The sequence below is a fragment of the Strix uralensis genome, chromosome 8, assembly GCF_047716275.1.
Source record: "Strix uralensis isolate ZFMK-TIS-50842 chromosome 8, bStrUra1, whole genome shotgun sequence".
In the NCBI taxonomy this organism is placed as follows: domain Eukaryota; kingdom Metazoa; phylum Chordata; class Aves; order Strigiformes; family Strigidae; genus Strix; species Strix uralensis.
Window position 1 is genome coordinate 33,601,793 of NC_133979.1, and position 24,465 is coordinate 33,626,257.

Consider the following 24,465-nt stretch of genomic DNA (forward strand, 5'->3'; position numbering starts at 1 on the left):
TTGCACAGGCCTTGGTGTCTCAACTGCACTGAGTCTCAGACCTGCTTCTGTGCATTCATTCTACGGAGCCACGTCCAGATTGATGACTGCAACTTGATTTAGACTTTACAGTTTTTGAGGTTCTTACTGTATCAGTAAACTAACCTTCTACAAGAACTTCCTGTGGTGCTTTGTGAGAGAACTTGCCATTCTTTTTCAAAATCGTTTTTGGAAATGGTTCGGAGCTGGCAAGTAAACTTAAAGTACTTCTGGTAATGTCTTCTCACTTTTATCTATCCTGAATGCTTTGAAGGCCTGTGTTTACCTACACCGATGAAACAGCCTTGCTTGGGGTTGTGGTTTGAGGTAGCAGAATGAGGATAAAAGAAAATGAACTTGAAGGTTATTACAGCGTTTTTGCAAGCGGGTCACATCAGCTGGTGGCACAACAGCATGTGAAAGACAGTAGATACTGGGTTTTTTGGTACAAGTTGGTGAGTGTTCAGATGGTGAGAATAGGTCACGTCACTATTTAGACCTAGAATTATGGGTTTGTAAGCGACGTGAGATACTGAATAACCTTCATACAAGTGAGAGGAGATCTGATCGTGCAGATGGGGGGAGCAGTGCCAGCCCAGAGCTGGATGGTTATTGCCATTCCAGACACCTTCTATATCAGTAATTGATTAGTTTAGTGTTGGCAAACGGACTGTAGCTGTAGGTTTACATGAAATACTAGCATCATTGCTTGCAACTGGAAGTACTCCTGATGTCCCTCAGATGGGGGTGCTCCTGACATCCCTCTGTCCTGGAAGTACTCCTGACATCCCTCTGGGAGTGCTGGTGTCATTCGTGTTGCCCCTGTTTGTCCCTGAGAGGAGAAGATTATTCCTGAAGATGTGAATGATCTTATTCACTCCTTTCTGGGGCCTTGCTTGACCTCTGGGGAGGTGGGTGAACTCTGGCCTTGGTAGCAGAATTGCCTGGGGAGATCTGCCCTCTGTACAGCTCCTGCGAAGTTCTCAGTGCTGTCCTGACAACAGATAACTCTCTACTTGATGCTGACTAGGCCATACCTCCTCTCTAACTTCTAATCTAGGTGCCATTTCAAAGATCTGCTCTTTACCGAGCTCACACCAGAGAGCGGCCAGAGCCTTGGCATGATCCTGCGGCGCGCTGGCCAGGGCTGGGGCTTGGCGTGCGCTGCTGGAGCGAGCCCTTGCTGCCTGCTGAGAAACAAGGCAAAATTCTCATCCGATCTCAACTGCATGTGCTGTTTTAGCTTAGCTGGAGTAATATTGCTTTTCAGATCTTTATTTTATATGGAAAGAAAGCCTTTCCAAAGGATTTAATGTTCTAGAATTGATAAATGTAATCCCTCAACTGACAGGGAACAATAGAGCTAGCGGTTTTACTGTATGTTTAAAACCCATTCTATTATATTCTTTAGAACAATGGTTGGCAGGGGATAGATTTGAAGCAAAACAATTTGGAGATAGCTTTATTACAGGCATTTGCTTTAAAGAATACCCAAAGGAGGATGATACCAGGTAGGAGCGGGAGCATGGCAGGATGAAATATATGGATGAATAGTGAGTCCTTATAATGGCTCTTTGGATGATAGTGTAGCATTTTAGTAAATAACCTTCACAGATAAATGACTCAAAGCCATACAAAAAAAACCCCTTAAGACCATTTAATATTCTAGGAAAGGTTTTGTGTAATCTCTTGGGTGACTTTCAAACAAATTAAAACCTACACTTAGCAAAAGGCACTCATAAATAGAGCCCCCCAAGCAAACGTGTGTGTGATATAGTAGACTTTAGTGATGGCTGTTGTTGAAACTCCAATGAAATAAAACTTTGGACAGTTTAAAAAAGAAAAATGTCTAGATTATATGGAAGATAAGTACATATTAACTTTTACAGAGCTTGGAAAGCACTATATGGTCTGCTGAGGCAGCACTTCCATGTAAGCTACAGCTGTATTAAATTGGCACCACTCCAGTTCCATGCTTTTCTTTTACCCTGACAGCATAATTGTACTCCATTTTGTATGATAGTACTCAGCTGATCTCTTTGAGTTGTTTGGGGCACTAAACTGGCAGAAATCTATTCACTTTTTTCTTTTTCTATTTATTTTTTTGGCTTAGGACCCTGACCCAGCTGGCTGAGCTAAATGAATGCCATTACTGGCACAAGGCCAGGGCAGGAATGCCTGCCCAGGGCAGGGAAAGAATGAAGTGCATGAGTGCCAAGACAGCTTAAGGTGAACCATCAGGAAATCACAGCTATAGGAAAACAGCTGGTTAGAATCACATTTGATACCAATTAGGAAAGCAATTGTTGAGGGGGCAGAGAGAGGCCTGTGGTACAGCTAGTGTGATTGGGAAATGCTCAAATGTGTGCTGCCATTGCTCCCACACCCCAGTCCACAGCCCAGTTGACTTCAATTTGATGTCCTGCTGTTTCTCAGTATACAAAGACATGGCAAAAACCACAAATAAAGTTGATTCTGCTTCAGTTCTTTCTGGCAACTGCTGCTAGATACACTGAGGTTGAGCACGCTCACATCAGGCTTTTCCAGCTAGAGGGTATATATATTCTTTCAGGCAAGAGATTTTTTTTTTTCATCAGTTAGTGAGGCTAGTGTGTGTATTCTGTTCAGAGGCACCTTTCCTTCACATTTATCTACAACTGTTTCTGGAAAAATACATTATTTTTTGCAGCCACATTTGTTTTGGGGATGTTTATTCCCTTCTCATTACTAAGAGCAGTTAATGATTGGTCAAAATCGAATGTGAGAGAAACAGACCACAGAATGCTCTATGTGCCTATAAGTGTTTAAGACACCCAGAAGTTGGTAGTACCAGAATGGTGAGTTACTAGATTTGGAATCACAGATTTCAGTGCTGGGTATATCAGTCTCAATTATTCCTTTCTGTTAAATGCTTTTAGTTTCATTTTTACCATTTTTACTACTTTTATGAATCTGAAACAGTTAGCTCTTCACTTGAAGTTGTCTTTTGATAACTTTGTGTTTTCCTCATGTTTTCCAATTTTTTTTATCCTAGAAATTGGTCCAGTGACAATAACAACAGATCCCAAGAAATTTCAATTTGAACTCAGGGAACTTTATGTTCAGGTGAGTAACTTATTTGTTGTCTGTGTGGTTCTGGCAAAAGCCCTGTTCCCTCCCTCCAATCTTTCCTCTCATGTTGATGTTTCTCTTACAATGCCTCATCAGGATGTAGGCCGTTTATCTCTGTCATTTTATCTGCACAAACTGTCATTGTCCTGTCCTCTGGTCGTCTTAATTTATGATTAATTACTTTGTCTTAGTTTACATCATTGTATGGGGAGTCAGTTCAACAACACAAGAAAGAATAGTTAGATAATGCTAATGTTTGTTTTGCATTTTAATTAGTCCTGCCATTTGTTCACAGACACTTTTAGAACTGTTTACTGTGTTTTCCATTAGCTTTAACTAGGTACGAAAGGACTGTAAGACCCATTAAGTATTACTTAAATATTGTCTTCACTGCCATGTGTTCCTTAGCACTGACTGATTCAAAGGCATCAGGTAGACTCAGGTACTCTTGTCTTATGCAAACCCTGTGAGTTGCTTCTGGAGCTGTGCTCAAGAGACAAGTGGCAGTTTTTGAACTCACACACCAGTATGTCTCCCTTGGTGATCTTCCCCTGGGTGAGGATGAACCACAAATGAGATCTGGATTGGGTGATGGAAAGAAAGCGAAGCATTGGAATGGAGTTACCCTTACTGAAAGAAAATATGATCCTATTGTCTTGTCTTTTAATCAAGCAAAACGCTCCTGATCTGTGGAGAACCTTGCTGGAGAGTCAATAGTGCCAGACAGACACTCCCTTACAAACTGGCACATGGTGTAATCCCTGTATAATAAAGATTGTTTGAAAGCCAATAGTGCTAGTTTGGGAAGAATAAGTAGCTTAAAAGTTGGCAGAAAGATTGAAACTCAGAGAAAACAATAGTAAATTTTCAAGGAGGCAGAAAATGCCAGCTGTTATGCTTTTCTCCATCATAGGGAAATTTAAACTTTAATAAACCTTTTAGTCTTCAGTTTTTGTTTTCCAAATAGCTATACTGGAAAATAATTTCAGATATTTTAAAAGGTATATGATGAAGCTTTTAGGAATTTCAAACTCCTAATTTACAAGCAAGTTGTTTAAAAGTTACTGTCTAATGAATTTAAGATTTCTTTAATCCTGATTGATTGCATATTTCATAATTACTTTCAAGATGTGCTCATTCAGCTGAATTAAGACTTCCACTGATTTGCATTCATTCATTATATTGGTGAAGGGCCAAAATATAAATTAAAGTGATTAGAACAGGACTGATAGGTCATCTTGCAGTAGTTCTCCCAGAAAATGTGAACACTTACTACGTGTTTGTTATTAGCATTTTTCCTAGAAAGTCAGTTAAAAAGTGCAAGAATAAATAGTGTGGAGGTAGGGGAAATTTTAAGGGTGGTTCATTTTGAAAAAATGGTGTAGAGCAAATAGGCTCCTTAATGAACAAAGTTAAAATGAAGGTGGAGATAAATTATTTTAAGGAGTCTTAGGTATAAAACGTATTAGACCAAAATATGCTCTCCAGGAATACTGCAAAACTTGTTCCCCCTGGACATCAGGATAAGCCCGATCTTGTTTTGCAACAAAATTCATTTGGTCACAGAATGATTGGAGGGTCTGTACATGACACTAGAAATAGGCTTTTGGCTGGAATTTGACATCAGGCAAAAATTAGTCTGTATACATTTCACTGAAGAAACCAGGCCCTGTTCCTTTTACACTCAAAGTGATAAAGGAAGTGTTCCTTTGACACCTCATAAGTTGATCCTATATTGCCTGTGTTTCATCTGTAATTAATTGTGTATCATTCTTATGGACAGTAGGATGATAACTTGTACTTGGGCAGCAGTGGCTTCTTTTTTTTTAATGAGTTAAGCAGTTTTTTTTCTGTATTCTCATATTAAATACAGTTTTCACAACTGACACTTATTTGCATAAGCAATATACTTAAATCTTGTCTCTATAAAAACCTTTTAAAGTGTATTCCCGTAGTTTGAGTGTTATATGATTCTATAATACAAATGCCAATACACTCGCATCAATAGTTATGAAAAGGCCTTATTTGAGTATTTCTCAGTGTAAAAATGACAACTTAACAAAAGTAGTGTTCTGCAAGAGTTGATAACACTTTTTAAATCGGATACTAAATTTATCTGCTTGTAAGTGGGTGCAATGCCATTTAAGTAAATAGTTATATAGATTTTAAATTTAGACCTACAAAATGCCATATGAGCTGAGCTAACAACCTAAATTTCTATGTCCTGTCCAAACTGAATGGAAAATGAGATTTGTTGAGCTTTACTTACCTATGTCTTCCCAGAAAATTTCACAAGGTAATCATAACCATATTTAATTGCAGTTTGGAGAGAAAGGCAGGAAACATTTAAAGGAAAACTTTCTTCTTTATTTTTTAAATTAAGCTAATACGTTTCTGTTTCGTAGTTCTACCTAGCTGCCTTTTGAGAATACATCTCTTCTACATTATGAGAATAATAAAGTTCATGCTTGTTCTCAGAATAACCATTTAGCTCAGCAGTGCTTTTTCTATTATATGTAGAAAATAGATGCTGCCATGTAGAATATTACATGAGACATTCTAGTAGAGATTTTCCTGTTCCAAGTAGGTATCTGTAGAAATTGGCTATTATCTTGACTTTGCCTATAAATTAAAGCTTTATGTGGAAGAATCTTCCCTGCCCTTGCAAAGTGAATATCATATTCAGCAAAAGAAATAACTGGCCTATACAGATCTGTCCCATAGGATTGTATAAGCACTGTCAAGATAAAGTTCCGACGTGTGTCAAAAATGTTTCAAGAATGGTATCTTGAATTTTAGGCTGTCTGGAGTCTACCACTTGCTTTTCCCACAAAAGTAAGACTATGTTTAGAAAGGACTGACTTACAAAAAGAACAGTGGCGATGTACCTATTCTTTAATGTAGAGGAGTTTATTGATATTCTTGCTTTGAAATTGGATTAAAGATATCGATAGATCAAAAATTATTACTGACATGAAGATTTCATTGGGGATAGCTGAAACTCTTAAGGGCTGGGGGACTGTGGGAGGCAAGGTTTTTTTCAGCTTAGTGTGAATGTTTAACCTCAAAACAATTTTTGATGGCGTCTCGAGAATTAAAAATAGATGCAACAATTGCATTATTTTTTTTCTTCTTTCTTCCCAGTGTGTGGAGATTTGTGTCTAAGTATGTATGAAGGCATGTCAATTATGGAAATAAAAGATATAACTTCTATATTTAATCTTGAAAGTGCAGAGATCTGTTGCTGTTTACAGGGGCAGGTTTTACAGTTTGTATGCAGCTCTCTGGAAAGTTCTGTCTTCAATACGCCAAGTTAATTTTTATATATGTTAAAGTGAACTTTTATTTAAACAGTATTTTCCTCTAATCCTTAATTTAGGAAGAGAAACTGATCCTTTCATATAAAGTTAAATAAAGTCATACTTGGAAGCATTTTGTCTGAACGAACACATGGTGTGAAAAACCTCCAGCTGCACAGCTGTCTCCTTAGTACAGGTCACTGGCAACACATCACCTGTGCCCCCTCTGCTCAGCTCCCTGCACTGGCTGCCCTGCAGTGTGAGGTCTAGGTCAAGTTCTTGTTGTTCTGGTATCTAAAGGTCCTCCTGGAGCTCAGCACTGCTTGGCTGAGATCACTTCCCATCTGCATCGATGACCATGACCTCCCATGACTGCTGCATACTACCGGAGCAATTAAATTCTCAGCCAGTAAGGGAGCGTGTGAGTATAGGAAATGGAGCTGCCACAAGAGCTGGAGCTAAACAAAACATGGTGCTCCCAGAAAAGATAAGAGTGACCGTGACACCAACCATTTTCAGGGCTAACCACAACCCTTCCTTTGACGTTATTTTCCCTAAGGAATTGTTGCAGTTGCTGCTTGTGAGTGTGTCTGTGACAGCACTCTATAGCAACCATACGATGCTTAGGATAAAAAAAATTATTAGAAGCTGAGAAAGTATGTCTTGAATGTGCAAAAAGTAACTTATTTGGTATGTTACTTTTTCTTAGAAAAATGCTTTGTTTTTCTTGATTGTGAACAGGGTGGTGGAGACTGTCCAGAGATGAGCATTGGAGCAATAAAGATCGCTCTAGAAATTTCTCTTCCTGGTTCTTTCATCTATGTATTTACTGATGCACGATCCAAAGATTATAGACTTACCCATGAAGTACTTCAACTCATTCAACAGAAACAATCACAGGTACAGAAGGGATTTACATTCTGAGCTGGTTTATGTATTTAATGCCCTGTTTTCTCAATATTGAAGGGTAAAATTATTCTGTGTGAGACTCAGTGAAATATTTTTACAGAAGGGACCATAATACTGCTGTTCTAGGGAACTTTTTTAAATAGAGAGTTAACTGATCTGGTTAGGAAAAAACTTAAAGGAATATCCCTTTTAATATTGTGAATTAAATAGTGCAACTGAACCTTGTACCAGTATATGTATTCTTGATCAGCTTACCACTTACGTGGATGTTTTTATATTGGTTTGAAATAAGTATTCTGTAAAGTACAAGTGCTGATAGATGTGTAACATTTCTAAAGTGATTCTTGTCTGTTTCTTTTCTTCTTCATTACTTTTACCATCAGTAGTAAGTGCAGTACAGCTGTCCTTCATGCAAAGTAATATGAACCCACGCCAACTGAAACAGTTCTTTTGTTGTCATGCATTATGTCTTAATGCTGTCTTTGCAATGTTTTCCTGAAGGTTGCACCATGTGCCAAGTGATTTTGGTTTTTTTGGTTTTTTTTGTGTTTTTTTTTTGTTTTGGTTTGTTTTTTTTTAATGCAGGTGGTATTTGTGTTGACTGGAGACTGTGATGACAGGGACCATATTGGTTACAAGGTCTATGAAGAAATTGCCTCCACGAGTTCTGGTCAAGTTTTTCACTTGGACAAAAAACAAGTTAATGAGGTAACTTTGCTTGAATTTGGCAATATATAGAGAAAACAAGGCAGGGGCTTATACTTTAAATCTTTAAATGGTCTGCTCATGGGTTAGGGAGCATAAGGGGAAATTCTAAATGTTCTACTGTTGGTATGTGGATTCTGCTCTACCTTTCCCTTCCTTATTTTTCCATCTGCTATATCAGAATGCAATTCTGCAACTTTTATTTATGTTAGGGAAGTGTGAACTGTCATATCTAAACAGAACCTCACCAACTTCTGTCTACCTGTGCCAGGAGGCTTCCAGGAGGAGAGCCTTTAAAATAAGGAGCAGTTCTGTGCTCTGAGTAGCCCAGTGGCTTTCTACTTTGAATGAGAGTGCAGTATCAGCTTTAAATGAGCACTTTGTTAGCAAGCAAAAGATTGCTGATAAGCCTGGACAAAAATGTTTCTTACATTATGGACAGATAAGTGTGAGCTAGCAGGTTTCCATTGTTCACAAAGTAACTGTGGTAACTTTTTAAATGAGGTTATTGTTTCAATACTTTTGACAGCTCTGCTGACCTACTGGTAAATGTGATTGCTGACCCACAGCCTTGAATGACTATTTGATTTGAAAACTCCAGTGAGTCTTAGGCGGAAATGAAATTTTAATAGTGAATGAGAAAATAATTTGGAGAGAGATGAAACCACATGTTCGTTATCTGGGGAGCTGGAATTGTTTATAAATGTTGTAAACACTTCCCTTTGACTTCCTGTTATGGGCAATAACTAGATGAGTTTTTTTTTTTTAATAAAAATTTACTTAGGTTTGTTCCTTTTTCTTTCTTTCCTAGAATTTGGACAATGACAGCTGTTGGAAATAAATTGGTTTTCTACTGTTGTTGCCTAGAAAAATTAGAGTTCTTCTTGGGGATGTTATGAGGTATTGGCAATGATGTGAAGGTGATTAAAAGGAGGAACTCCCCAGAGGATTTATCCTCCAAAAGTTAGATAGGTTAAAAGTAATCAGAAAATAAATTAGCTGTTCTGACTGTGCAGTTCCCGACCTGCATTTTGCTATTATTTGCATATGAAGGGTAAAATTTGTCTCTGTGAGACGCCATGCAATCCCTTTATACAGAAGGGATCATGGTACTCCTGATGGGAAATGCTCTTTGCCATGACTGAAGTTTTAGGATAGAGTTTTTATTTGATTGTTTTGGGTTTGTTTTCTTCTGCTTTTAGGAGGTAGAAGTGAGCAGAAAAAGCCACTTGTAGGTGCTGAGCAACACCGTGTTCTTAAGTGGAGCTGGTATGCACTGTTCTGTCAGCTGCCTGCCTCTGCTTTCTGAGCTTCTTGGCACTTTCACTGTTTCTAAGAATACCAGCTTCTGCTTGGATGGTTAGTCTGTCTTGGAGTTTTGAGTAAGTTTTGAAGCAGGGGGTTTCAGTAGCCACTTTCACCTCCTTCCTGCTTCATCTCATTTCCTTTGAACAAATAATGGGGTCCTCATCTGTGGGCTAGGCAGCCCATGCCTGCACAAGAGCAAGAGATTGAGATCAACAAGTGATGATATCAGTAGGTGCTATTCTTGCAGGGTTTTTTTGAGGGGGAGGGAAGAGTAGGTGCTTTATGTAACTGCACCTCCTTTCAGTGGCCACAGGCTGTAAGAAATTGCCTAGGTGGAAAACCCCACCTCTAAATCACTTTCAGAAGTCTTCCATGATAATTGCTGAACAATTTGCATTAAAACCAAAAGACTGAAATAATTTTAGTGATCGTTGACCTTACATAAAGCTGTGTCTGGGCTAAGGGACTGTGAAAATAAGTTTACCAAAACACTGTCATCTCAAATAAAACCTTCACTGCAGATTTCAGTTCTGGATCAGAAATCCTGTTTTCAAGGAGCATATCCACCAGATGCAGATGAACAGGAGATGTAGTAACTTGCATCAGCTGTTTTAAGGTATATCCTTCAGGCAAGATTCAACAGAAATAAAACTTGCCCTCCTTTTTATTTGAGTAGTCAATGGTGTGTAAAGAACAAAGTTTATAAATACTAAAACATAGTCACTGTTTTGGGCCCAAGACAGCTAATGCTGAATTGTAGATTAGCAAAGAGCTATAAAGTCACTGACACTGAATACCCTGCCAAACCAATGTCTTGTTTTGTTAAAACATTTTTGATTGTTCTACCCCCAAAAAACCCAAACAAAGCTATTTTTAGTGTATAAAGTTTCAAACCATTACTCTTATGCTTGCTCTTTGTGGATTAAGTGGAGAATGAAGCAATATTACAAGCTAGCTACAGGGAAACAAAACAAAACAATACTTGATACTTATCCAGTGCTTGTGTTATCGAGAAGACTAAGAAAACTTATTGCCTTTTTTTCACTTCTGAAAGAGATGTTATGATCTCAAATACTACAATTAACTTAGTCAAATTTATTGTTGATTGACGAAGTTGTAGTGGGTTCAGTCCAGCAAAGTGTGAAACATATAAGTATCTTCACTTATTTGTTGAATGAAGCTCTTCTAACAGTATGAGAGGAAAGTTGTATTTTGACAAATTTGCCATGGTTTCTATGCATTAGATTAATAAGCATAATCTTAAAGTCCCGAGCACAAGTTTTGGTTTTATTATCTAAAACTCTTCTAGATTTTTTCCTTTATTTGGGGTATCAGCTCTACCGTCATCTCCAGAGGTAACTCTGTACTCAAAAAACATGACAGGTTTCTAATAGTAAGAGCTCAAATACGTTTTCATCATATTCAATAAGATTTGATTAATTATCTGATTCCAGACCTATAAGGGAGGAAAAGTATTTTGTGATCAGAGTCCTTAAAAGGGAAAGGTTTGCTGTTCAAATTCTGGTTTTGAAGTTCTACTTCCTTTAACAACTTGTGAATACTACTGTACTTAACTACAAATTAAGTCGTCTTCAGTTTGAAATTTTTCAAACTACTCTCTAGTTTTGAGATTTGTTTTTAATCCTATTGAATCAATTCTAAAATGAATGTCCTTCTGTCCAAAAGAATGGTAGCATCCTCATTTTGTCTCTAATGTCTGGGAAAGGTTATTGTGCTTGTTTTATCAAAGCATTTCAGTCCTAATCTTGAAAGGTGTTTCTCTAGGGTGAGATTTCTTTGGTTGCAGTGAGGTTGCATGCTGCTTTTGTAGGCTCAGGCTTAATTTGCAGTAATTGCTCAAAATTAAAATGCATTGAGAATACTCCTCAAACATGGGTTAAATTCTCCTGTTACGAACAGGTTCTATGTTTTCATAACTGTATCCAATTTTATTTGTGTCTTTCCAGAAGGTACTAATTGTGACTTGAACTGAGGTTATATTACACCACACTTACTTATTCCCCTCATAATGGAGTACTGTAAGGAAATTCCTGTAAATGATTCTGATGCCCAAAAGTTTGTACTGCTGCCAGAACTGGTGGTAAGATGAACAGTGATGATCAGCAGAGTATGAATATGGCACAGCTTAAAAATAGTGGAGATTAGTTAGTCATTGGTCGTTCAGATCACGCCTCCAGGTCATTTTGATTGTTTGTAGTAAAAATGAGTCATTGCTGTGTCTGAATTGGACTGATTGGTATAGCTAAAGCTGGGAGTTCACAAGACCTAAGCTAGTGAGTAGTAGTTTTCCATTTTTTTAAGTATTGAAACACTTACTTGATTTTTTTCTTATTCCAACCTTCCTGTAAGAAGGGAAAATTTTCCCTAGACTGCTTAAAAATACGGCTTTCTTACTGGTTTTTAGAATAAGTAGTAATGGTTATTCCATATACACAACATTGATGGGAGGAGAACTGAGTGACATGGCATTAACTTTGGTGGAAAAAGTAGTGTTGAGTGACTTAAAAGGTGGATGAGACTAGATGGGGGGGCGGGGGGGGGAAGTTTGAAATTTGGGTGAGAAGCCTGTGAATAAAAGCAATGATGTGAATGAGAGGAGATTGGGAGGGGACTGAAGATAGGGTTAGGACAAGACTGATAATGGAACACGTTAAAAGGAATGGTGCAAAATGGGTCATTCTTGTGGAGAAGGTGCAAAAGGTTAATGTCTGTAAGATCGTGTGGATCTGAAATGGAATCCAGTATTCTTCACACTCATGAATGCTTTGCTGTGAACAGAAGTCTCTAAAACCCACTGGAAAAGCATCCTATTTCTCATGGCTGTTCATCCTCACAGAGGATGTCAACCTAGGATTTACACCTACACGACTCAGTGTTAAAGGTCCGTAGTGTGCATGAGTCAAGTGTGTGTTTGGATGATGCTACATGAGGAAGCAATTTTTAAAATTTTGTTTTACTGTTAAAAATGTAAAAGGCTTCTCCACTGCTTTACAAGACTAATGTGGAGGTGACAAAGTTAAAAGCTCAAAATTACAGTTTAGAATTAAGGTTTTTTGCATAGCCCTGTTTCTTGCCTTCTCTTCTCCCTCTGTCCCAAACAGTCAATATCCATTTTCATAGAAAAAAGAAGGAATGGTTTCATGGGAGAGGCAGCTGAATGCTGCCTTGGAGACTATGCTTCTACTCTGAAGATAGGTATCGCACAGTGAGTGCCGAACAAAGAAGGAAAAAAACATTATAGCTGTCTTTTCTTGTTTTATATGGAACTTGGACTCTCTGCAGTAGACTGATCATGTACATAAGGACTGTCATAAAGCAACTGCAAAAGGATGTTTTAAAGACAGTTGAAAGCAGGCAGGTTTAATTCTTGTGTTTCCTAACTTTGAAGAGCTTGAGATTCAACACGGAGGAATGTTTGTCATGTGTGTTTTATACACGTAATAATTGTTATATGTATAATTTATTATTTTCATAGTATAATCTTCACATGCACTGTCTCAGTCATAATTTTAGATGTCCATTTAAGAGCATTATTAGAATATTTTTCTCTTTGGGTGGAAGTATGAACCTACATATACTTAAGGGATGAAACAGTTAACTTCAAATCCTGTTGCTTTGACTGTTTGAGAAATATTCTTGAGACCCAGAATAAACAAATGGGAATAGAGACCATGCTCTATAGATTTTCCAGGTTTCAGTATGCATTCCAAGAAATGACCTGCCAGCAGGGCAGGTTGCAAGAGCAAATTCTCTGGAGAAGTGTTATAAATTATTTCTGTATTTGCCCTTCCCCCTCTTATAATATTCATCAAGTCACATTTTGGCAGAACAACAAAAGCTGCTGTTGTTTTGGGGGCTTTTTGTAAGGGTCCCAAAGGAAAAAAATAATCTACTTCCAAACCAGTGTTACAACAGTTTTGCAAACCTCTTCGGAATGACAGGGTTGGGAAATGGATCTCCCAGAATTGCCTATTGAACTTTGGGGAAAAATTTAACTATACAAGCAAGTTACTGCCAGACTTAAGACAGCTGGGTCATTCTGTTGCCTTCCATTTTCATTTTTGAACTTGAAGAACTCTCAAAAACTGAAGTCGGGTTCCACTCTGAATTTAAGACCCTTACTCTCTCTCAATAACTTTTACTTCTGATACATACTTGGATTGAAAACAAAGTGTTCTTGCTTTCTTTTTTCTGAAACGGCAGTTGCACAACATAATTCTTCCCTGGCATGATGCATTTTATTTTTAAGAGTAATTTCTGCTATAAGAGAACTCCTGGGTAGCCTCAGGGTCATCAGCCAGCCTGTGTACAATTAATAAACTGGAATTTTAGCTGAGGTTTACAGCAGTTGCTGTAGTATCTAAGTATGTCATTGCTGTATCTATTCGCATAACACCGTTGAGATAGAAATGTGGTGGCGTTCCCCTTTTGGTTAAGGAGTGTGAAGAGATTAAGGTGATGTGGCTAATGTAACAATTTGGCAGTTATACAAAGTAATTGCACAACTGAAAATACAAGAATGAGGACAGAACCCTTGTCAGCTTAGTCAATGTACAGTTATAGGAACCAAAGGGTCTAAACCTCATACTTTATATAACTAGATCAATATTTATTTATATAAGGTAATACATTTCCATATGCCTAAGGTCAGGCATAGTTGGCATAACGTGTGCTTGAGAGCCCGTGCCTAATGTTTACTATTGATTGGACTTCCCTGAAGATCTTGAGCCAGCCCCACTTTACTTTGTAGTCACAGTAGGGTAAAATATAAAATGTGTTTGCTTGTTCTTCAGAAATACTACACATTTTTGTAGCTCTACTTACTTTTGCTTCATAGATTTTAAAAGTGGAAGAAGATGCAAACTCTTAAGATTTATTTTTTTTTTCCCCAATGTAACAAATGATGCGAACTACAGAAGTAGGAGGCACTTCTTTTAGAATCCTGGCAGTGATTTGTATTCATGCCCTCATCTGACTACGTAGCTGGTAGAATGAAAGAAGAAAGACCAAACTCCCATTAAAGGTATACCGGGTGGAAGAGTTCAATCCATGAACCACTAGCTCCTTGGGAAAAATCCATGCTGACTGGTCTCTGTCACCTTCCACTTCATGTGCCCAGAAAGATAACAAATAACTGTGCGTCATTAATACTAAAAGATAATCAGAACCAGAAGAACCTCGTGGTGTGCTTCAAGAGCAGATAAATGTTCTCATTCTGTCAGATACACAGGTGGAAACCTGTTATACATCTGAGAGAAAACTATGGCAATCCTTGTCTTTTACATCTATTCCATTAGCTGAATTATCAAAGTATAGCAAATGAGTAAAGGTGTTTAGAAAGCTCTTGCATTGTGGAAGACTGTTTTCATTAAGAACAAAAAACCAACTTGGTAAAGATTTAAAAAAGAAAGGTTTCCGCTCAATCTTTGTTCTGGATTTAGATTGGATCTTGGTAAATGTTCAAATATTTTTACATCCCCAGAATTTGTTTTCATTGTCTGCAAATTATCTAGTTCCAGCAGGGACCACAAAACTTAGTGTGTACTCAGCCATCCAGTTGAAAATTCCCTTAATTCAAACTCAGCTGGTTTAAATTGATCTAAAAATCCAAGACTGAATTGTGTTTTTTTTTTTTTCCTTTGAAGCTGACATTTTGAAGCCTTCTGAAAGCTAACTCAAACCTTAAACTAGTCTAGTGGATTTGGATAGTTTTCGAATGAGCATTCTTATTTGTCAGATGAGAGTCAAAGATGGGAGCGGAGGGAGGAGGGTGGAGATAGAGGAAAATGTTCCCTTCTCTTGGAAAGAGAACATAGCTAATTCTCTATGTTGAGATTTCTTAAGGAGTCTAGTGATAACAATTTTGGTGGTCTTCAGTAATGTGAATACTTCTTTGTGTACTAGTAGCTGTATGTTCAAAGCGTTATGTCTCAGATATGTCACCTCTCTGACTTTCTTAAGAAGTAGTTTTATTGACAGACTTTCCCAGCTATACTGGGAAATGCCATAAGGAATCACATTCAGCATGTAATGCTGGAAATCAGTCAAATCACATCACTGATTTACAACTTCTGAAATGTCATTTGTGAATGAGTACAAACTTACTTCTGTTTTTATGCAGATGTCTGGATCATGTAGTGGTAGTTCAAGCTGCACTTTGACAAAGTGATGTAGAAGCTAACCCCTTGGACCCATGTTTTCCATTATTAACAGATTTGGTGAGACAGCTAAATATGTGCCCTTCAGGTTAGATTTTTGACCCAATTTGATTGTGTACCAATTAAGTATTTACTGGCTTTTATCAGGGATGCATAACTCCCTTTTCTGCTAAGATGTATCCCCAATGTGACCACAACCAGCCTGGTGACATGCACTGAACCCTATGCTAGATTGTCTCAACAAAGAAACCAAAACCTTACAGTTTGTTCCCTTCCACGCCCAAAAATGATTGATGCCTCATCTCTGCAGAACATGCCAAGAGGTGCTGACAGTCTGTGATGTGGAGAAAGGTGGCCCAGCAGAAGTCAAACCAGTCTTTTTATGCCGTATGTTTTTTTTCTGTCCAAAGACCAGCAATTTCCCTTAAAAGAATCAGAGTAGCATCACAGTTGCAGGTACACTGGTTGTTTCAGCAACAGACCTGTGAGAAGTTGAGGTGCGAGGCAGGCTCCTTTTTCCCCAATGCTATTTGAATTGGTGTTGATATTTTTGTGGCAGTGTTGTCTGAATTGACTTTATGGTTAACTGAAACTACTTTTTTGTCATTGACAGGCCAAAGGAGTAAAAGAAGATTGGATTTACTTCAATTTCTTTACTGAAAATTCCTTTTCTAATTTGAAAGTGTTCTTTATTCTTCTCTTAAAGCACACTAGGCTGCTGTGCATCATTAGCTATTGCTCGTGTTTCCAGTGATAGGCTACAAGGCCTCATATAATTACCTTTGAAAGAAAGTAAGCTTTTGGAACAATTTCCATGGCTCAGCCTGTCTGCCAAAAAGGGTATCTGGGGCTCACAAAAGTATTTGTTTTGATTAGATTTTTGTTTTGAAATAAATGGTTGCATGCTGATAAACTTTCCACTGGAGAGCCTTCCCACTTGCCTCCCAAGTTTGTTGCCGTGACATGTTCCAGCAGTGGCTTGAAGTGAACTATGCTGTGTGAAAGTGAGATTTGTTGTAAAGGAAGGTAATACGATGTAGTAAACTGAGATGCAGTTAGGGAAAAAGCCCCACAACAAACACAAAAGTTTTAAAGCTGGAAGGACCTGTCTTAAATTCATTTGCTGAAGTTGTGTGCTATGGAGTTTTGGTGACTGTGGCTTAAGACATTTTCCTCCTCTTTGGGTTGTTTTCAATCCAGATCCTTTTAATTAGGATCCTTTTAATTATGATTCTAATGATTGGCTTGCAGCCTGACCCCAGAAACAAATAAGTAGGGGCAGTGAACTTTAGGAAGGAGAATGAGCAATTGCAAGGAGGGAAGAGAGGAATTATTTATGCTGGTTTCACCTCGGAAACAATTCCTTCATGTGCCTGTACATATGAACAACATACAAAACCTGAGCACCCCAAGGAAGTAACCAATGGCAAGATGATAATTTGGCTCCAGGTGCATTTTATAATCAGCATGCCTGATGTTAGGCATTGTTTTATAACTTTTGATAAGAGCTGCTGGAATAGTATTGCCAGTACTCTGATTTTAAGATGCATTTTTCTTGTTGCGGTTGCTGTCAAAGGTCAACAAAGTGCTTTGGGATCACTGAGATCACGTATGCTCTCAACTGGTAGTTTTATCATTAGAATTCTAACAAACTCAAATCCTTTCTCATTCAATGCAGGAGCGGCTTAGAGCAATGCTAAACCAGTATCTTGTGTTGGTTTTATAATGCGGAGAGAGAGAAACTGTAGGAGTTTCAATAAGGCCAAATGCCGGGTGCTGCACTTGGGCCACAACAACCCCCAGCAGCGCTACAGGCTTGGGGAGGAGTGGCTGGAGAGCTGCCAGTCAGAGAGGGACCTGGGGGGGTTGATTGACAGCCGGCTGAACAGGAGCCAGCAGTGTGCCCAGGTGGCCAAGAAGGCCAATGGCATCCTGGCTTGCATCAGCAATAGTGTGGCCAGCAGGGACAGGGAAGGGATCTTACCCCTGTACTCAGCACTGGTGAGGCCGCCCCTCGATGACTGGGTTCAGTTTTGGGCCCCTCACCCCAAAAAGGCCATTGAATGACTCGAGCGTGTCCAGAGAAGGGCAACGGAGCTGGTGCAGGGTCTGGAGCACAGGTGTGATGGGGAGCAGCTGAGGGAACTGGGGGGGTTTAGTCTGGAGAAGAGGAGGCTGAGGGGAGACCTCATTGCCCTCTACAGCTACCTGCAAGGAGGTTGCAGAGAGGGGGGATGAGTCTCTTTAACCAAGTAATAAGTGATAGGACAAGAGGTAATGGCCTCAAGTTGTGCCAGGGAAGGTTTAGACTAGATGTCAGGAAGTATTTCTTTGCAGAAGGGGTTGTTGGGCGTTGGAATGGGCTGCCCAGGGAGGTGGTGGAGTCCCCATCCCTGGAGGTGTTTAAGAGTAAAGTTGACATAGCACTTAGGGATCTGGTGTAGTTGGGAACTGTCAGTGCTGGGTTAACGGTTGGACTGGATGATCTTCAAGGTCCTTTCCAACCTAGACAATTCTGAGATTCTGTGAGATGGTTTGTAAGCTTTAGTAGTGACTAGAGATTGATGTGGGTAGAACTGCGTGTTCTTCCCATCTGTGTTTTCTATTGTAGGTTATTTTCATTGTGAAATAAGGGCTTTAATAGAAAACTGGACAAAGGAGAGAATCTTCTCTCATGAGGCTAGAGTATGAGAGTGAGCTAAGTTGCTGAAGGCTTGGATCTTCTCTTTTCAATTGTGAGAACTCTTTCCAGTGCACAGAACTGGTCCAGGAGTGCTGGATGGGTGGGCTCCTGTCTCCACCCTGATGGTTGCTGTGGTTGCTGCTCAGGAAGAGGCATGTCAGGTTGATGGTCATGAGTTGGGAATGAGGTAGTGATGACTAGAAGACCCCAAAAATGTGTCATGGGAGTTAAAAATGTTACCTAATTTTGTTGTTGTTAGGTTTTTTCTGAAAAAAGTAATTTAGGAATAAAAGATTTTCCCTCCCCCTTTCATATCTATATTATAATGTCATTTTACCAAATTTTCATCTATGTAATATTAACCCTTCTGAGCTTATGAAAGAATTTTGTGTATAAATACTAATGTGATTCCAATTCTTTTATATATTGGCAGAGCTTCTGCAATGATGCTTTACCTTGTCACTTTATTTTGCTGAAGTCTCTTGAAGTCAGTTTAAGCTAGACTGGAAAATTCCTTTCTACTGAAAATTCACATAGGTTCATTAAGTTTTACAATTTATTTAAAAATTTACCTGCGGAGTTGAGATCCTGGAATTAAATGGAAACTTTTCCATATACCTAGTACAAAAAAGTGTCATACTCATCTCAATATACGTAAGTAGAACAGATCTGAAATTTCTTTTAGAGCATTTTTGGATCCAAATGTATAATTTCTAAAGGTAAAACTTAATTAGTTGGATCTTTTTGAAGCCTTGTGATTTTTATTCCAGACTTGTCTAAAATAAACAGAGCTGCCAAATAGCTGGTGTCACTAGCTGTTGCAGAAACTGTGTTTCTCTCTTGGGTCACATTACTTCAGGGATTTTGAGTAGTGCAGTTAATTTTACTGTGACTTCTGTATGGTTTTTTGAAAGTATGGCTAAGTAGGGCTTATGCAGACCCTTGTGGAGAGGGCACGTGGCACTGTTGTTACCTGGTCGATGCTGTTTCACTTCACATTGTGTTGGGAGCATTCAGCATGCCTCAGGTGAGGCATTACTAGTAGTGCAGGGATAAGAATTTATGAAAATGTGCCCTCACCATTTCAAATGCATTTTGAATGATGTCTCCACTTGTTTAAACTTCTTTCACATTTGTACAAAGGTTGCTTGTCGCTCACAGTATAACATACGAGAACAAGTACATTTGTATTTAAAACAGGCTGGAATCTAGTTTCTATCACAAAGTTATCTTGCACAGAAATCTATGGTAGAAGCCATTTTTTTAAATGGGGAGAAAATATGCAAATTACGCCTAAGAAACCAAGGAAGAGGCTCTTTTGGGCTAGTGTGTTGAATTGGGTCCTAGAGCTAAGGACTTGCTCTTGGGCCCTCCACTGCTGATGGATGACATGTCCAGGTTATTGTTGGTTTCCAGGTCTTGTATACCAACCAGTTGTACTGGCGTAATCGAAAACTCCTTTAAAAGGTGTTTCTGAATGCAGCCATGGTTAACTGTAACGTGAAATCATGGTTCAGTAATACTGTGAATCACATTCACAATGTTATACAAAACCCATATTGCTTCAGTGGGATTAACGTACAGAGCCGATGTAGTATATTCCTCCTTCCTCTCCCCAGTGCCACAGGGGTTGTGGTCAGTACACGGGGGTTTCTCTCTGCTGCTCTTTGCTCCTCACACTCTTCTCCTTCACTGTGATCTCTCCCATGGGCTGCAGTCCTGTCAGGAAAAAGCTGGTGTGCAGTCCTCCACATGCTGCAGGGAAATACCCTCAGGCTGCAGGGAGATCTCTGCTCCTCCACCTGCAGCACCACCTCCCCTCCTTCTCTCACCTGGGTCCTGTAGGACTGTCTTTCACACTTCTTTTCCTCACCCCTCACTGCCTAAGCAGCACTTTGCCCTTTCTTCAATACATTTACACAGTGGTGCCACCAGCGTGGCTGAAGGGCTCAGCTGTGGCTGTGGCGGGGCTGTTGCAGAACTGACTGGGGCAGCCCCTGATCTCCTCACAGAGGCCACCCTGATGTCAGCACCTTCCCACTGAGACCAAGTATATGGATAAATCGGGTTCTATAAACAAATTTTGTAGTAGTGTCATCTGCCTATATTATTCTAATTTTATACTTAGGCAAAATATCATCTCATCTTCACTTGCCTACCACAAACCTGAGGTAAACCCTGTAAGAAGTGCTCTGGGAAATCTGGCATCACTGGTACTGACCCCATTTCTGTCAGTCTGGGTCATGTTACTGGTGCTGGGTGATCTGATAATGCTCAACTCCAGAGTTAGAGGTAGCTGAAAGTGTATAGGAGAGCCCTTAGACTCTGCCTGCATTTTGGCTATCTTTGTTTTTTTTGTTATTTTCACTTGAAATAGGTGATAATGTAGACCTCTGCTTTCCTCTTTTTTTTTAAAAAAAATTGATAATTATTGCTTAAAAATGTTTAAGGACTATAATTCTGTAAGGCACAAATTTGGTATTGGTCACAAGAATTTCTCTTCTAAAGCATTGTTCCCCTCTCTTCTGACCTGTATGCTCTGCCTAACAGCATTTTGTATTTAGGGGAAAAAAAATTGAAAAAAATCGTAGATGGCAATTATTCAGTACATCTGGATGAGAGAGTTTTCCTTCTTGCTTCAGGCAACTAATAGTTGGCTGATGACCAGAAATACGCATAGATTTGTATCCCTAATACCTTTTTAAAGGTGTATTTGTGGATGTTGTGTAGAGGTGTATCCAGGTCTGTTGCTGACTCCTCATCATGCTGATCATGGCTTCAGTAATATCTTCTATTAAAATTGCATATTTTTTAGGTATTGTTATAAATGTCTTTGCCCTAATGTGGCAAATAAGCCTATTCACTTCAGAACTGATAACTGCACTGGTAAGACAACATAGTTTTGGTCCTTGTTTTTTCCAGGCTGTTTTGTCTTATCATGTATATTGATTCTTAAATGGCATGGTAGAAGTTGAAGTATACCTTTGCTTTGATGTTGGTGCGTTGTTTCCTGTATATTCCTGGCATGCTGTTTTTTTTCTTTCTATATTCCTGTGCTCTTGGGTGTTCCTGATACAAGCTGAAATTGTGTTTGTGCTGACTCCAGAGTATTTTTGTTGAAATGGATGCAGTGGGTGATTGTATCAGGGAAATCCTTTACCCTGCTGTGTTTGTTCAGGGTGATGTGGTAGCTGCATGTCATCAGACAATAGAGTCATAGGTGAAAGTAGTCCTCTTCTATTATAATAGAAGTTAACATGGAATCTCTACATGACAGTAGAGGCAATATTTCACCAGAAAATATTTCAACAGCAAATACTGTTGACAGTATAATAACAACTGTTATTTTCTCTTCTAGGTATTAAAATGGGTTGAAGAAGCAGTTCAAGCCTCCAAAGTACACCTCTTGTCTACAGACCATTTGACCATGGCTGTAAATACTTGGCAGATCCCTTTTGATCCAAGTCTGAAAGAGGTTACAGTGTCCTTGAGTGGTCCTTCACCAGGAATTGAAATCCATGATCCATTAGGTGAAGTAGTTTATACCTTCTTTTGTGATAGCAAAAAAAAGTGAATGAAAAAGACAAGTCGTCTCTACTGTGTCCGATAGGGAAGGCTGGTTTTGTGATTCATAAATGTCTTTCACATTTTGAAAACAGGTATCAGATTTTCAAGATATTTTTAAATTTTACTTTATTTTTAAAATACAGAATCTTTGGATATATGCACTGCTGATATTTATATTGTTCCAGATGTACCATTTTTTTGACTGAGAGGAAACTGGAAATCCTCCCTATTCTGACCACTTCATCTCACCTCCATCTACTTTCTTACTGTTTGTCCTCACATTCCAAATTTCAGGACATTTTTGTTTTTCATGTATTTATGTAGTTACTGAATCATCAGTTAGGGGTTATAGATGATGGTTGTTTCTTATTTGTTGAAAGGTAAGCCAAGGTCTGGATTCTTTGAACTGTGAGAGCATTCAGAATCAAACCCTGTCTCATGTGCCCATCTCTAGCTGAACAGTGTGTGATGGGAAGTGCAGTGACAGATTTGGTTGTGAATTTGTAATTCAAGATATTTTGAACAAATCTATTGTTCATGGTTATGCTGATGCCTTAGGAACCTGGAACAGCACTCCAGAAATATATTCAGATCATACTTTGTATTCTCTGAATGACTTTTGGCTAAGGATATAGCTTAAGTTTTAGTATCTTGGAAATATTTTATCCCTGCAATATAATCTGGTCTGTCCTCTACTGAGGCATTCTTCTTTGTTTACAGGAAATTTGCTCAGTGTCTCTCTTCAAACCATGATAACACACAATCCCGGGTGCAGCTGTCAGGCTTAGCTGAAGCTTTGACCCCATCTATGTGTTTTCCTTTCCCATAGGTCAGCTCGGTGCATCTAAATCCACATAGTTTCAGTAATGTCAGTTGAGGCATGTCTAATAAGGTCTTAAAAATTGACACTGGGACGTCCCATTCTCAACTTCACCTTTCCTTTTAGTGTTCTGAAAGAGCAAGATGTGTTTTAGTGCTGATGGTGCTTCATAGTCAGCCTTGAGGGAGCAGAATGCCTCCATAGAGAGCCAGTTCCTGTGTACAACCATCCATGTGTTTGCATGCATAGGTGTACATATCAAGTGTGGTATGGTGCAGTATGAAAACTGGCTCTCTTTTATTGATGTCTAGGATGGTTAACAGCCTAAATTCCCTGTGAGGATCTTGTGTGCGTTACCCCACTTAATCACATGCTAATGCCCATCTGCCAGAAGAACCTGGCTTATCAGTGTTTTTACTTGTGGAGTTTATCTTGCTTGACATAGGTCTAGAGGATGGAAGAGTGAGTGGGCTGGCAGGTAGGTCAGGGTAAGTATGCTCTAGGATCTCCTTTGAGGGAGTTTGCTTCCATGCTGCCTCCTTTCACTGAGAGCAGAGTATTTTCTGTGAAGAGGAGAACTTGTTTTACTTACAGTTTCTGGGTTTCCCACAGCTCCGTATTGTTGTAGGCTGTATTAAATTTCCCAAGTGAATGAAAAGAGGGAAAATAAATGAGCACTTTTAATACTTGGGCAAAGAATTACAGGGAATTTTGACTGTTCTAAATGTCATTGACCACTAAGTAGCCAGTAAGTGAAATATCAAAAATACATCAGTACAGAAGAACAGTATTGTATTTACTCTCTGCGTTGTTTTAAGCAATACTGTATTTACTGGGGTTTTCTTTTTAGGCAAGCAGATCAGTAAAGGATCAGGACTGAATGAGTTGCTAAATATCCACAACTCTGCAAAGGTAGTAAATGTCAAAGATCCAGAGCCTGGAACATGGACAGTTAAGGTAAAGTTACTGCAGAAATCATGTATGACTTGTCCTATAGCTTACAAGGGGGTTGTATAATGATTTACTACATTATTTATCATAGGTATTCATAGAAGAGTTTGTGTTATAATAAATGAACTTTCTGACCTATGTGTTATGACCTATTTTGAAGGTAGTAGTATAAAATTCTCATCAAGATAACATATTAGACATTATTATCTTAAGTCAAATCCTTAGGTCATCCTTTTCCTTTGGATGGAAAAAGGATGAAGTGAGCACCAAAGTTTTGGAGTGTAGTGAGCAGATACTCTCTGTAGTGAGCATGGGCACAGAGGGGCTGTGCTGTGGAGATGATGTGCACTTTTCAGGCCAGAGATTTCATTAGCACGTTCACAAAGTCGATAAATACACATTTAATTCAAACTCCTTATCAGTAAATTATTTAAATACTACAGTATGTAAATAAATTTGCTCATGTGAGTGCTATCCTAGCACATACAGTTGCAAAATGAACCCCGAAGGATTTGGAAATGCTAAGAAGTTAAGATCAACATGATTAGCAGTAATAACCAAACAAGAAAGGATCATTAAGACTCAGAGGCTAAAATGGTCTTCTTGGAACTGACTGTAGCAACTTAATGTGACCCCTTGATCAAGCTCCCTAGGCCAAAGGTTGCTGCTCCCACAACAGTCTGTAGGAACGTTCCCCAAGTGTTTGGCTGAAAGCGCCTTACACTGAAGACGATCAGTGTGCACTGCAACAGATGAAGAGCAATCCTTCCTGCTGGTTCTGAGAGTTGTAGCAAGTAGCCAGCTCCTGGGTGAAGATACATTAACGTACTTCCTTCTGAAATGAAAGAACAAAATGCCCTAGTGATGAAAGGGCCACTTGGAGCTATGGTTTTACGGGATGGGTGACCATGCTAG

At 39.0% G+C, this 24,465-nt stretch overlaps 1 protein-coding gene across 1 annotated transcript in view; it reads left to right on the forward strand.

The window, feature by feature from the left end:
- Window positions 1-24,465, forward strand: part of HMCN1 (hemicentin 1) — a 206,740-nt gene that overhangs the window by 29,222 nt on the left and 153,053 nt on the right. Inside the window, exons 2-6 of the mRNA XM_074877133.1 lie at window positions 3,053-3,123; window positions 7,170-7,328; window positions 7,923-8,045; window positions 21,571-21,742; window positions 23,450-23,556. Coding sequence (XP_074733234.1) covers window positions 3,053-3,123; window positions 7,170-7,328; window positions 7,923-8,045; window positions 21,571-21,742; window positions 23,450-23,556 — 632 coding nt within the window. The remainder of the gene's footprint in view (window positions 1-3,052; window positions 3,124-7,169; window positions 7,329-7,922; window positions 8,046-21,570; window positions 21,743-23,449; window positions 23,557-24,465) is intronic.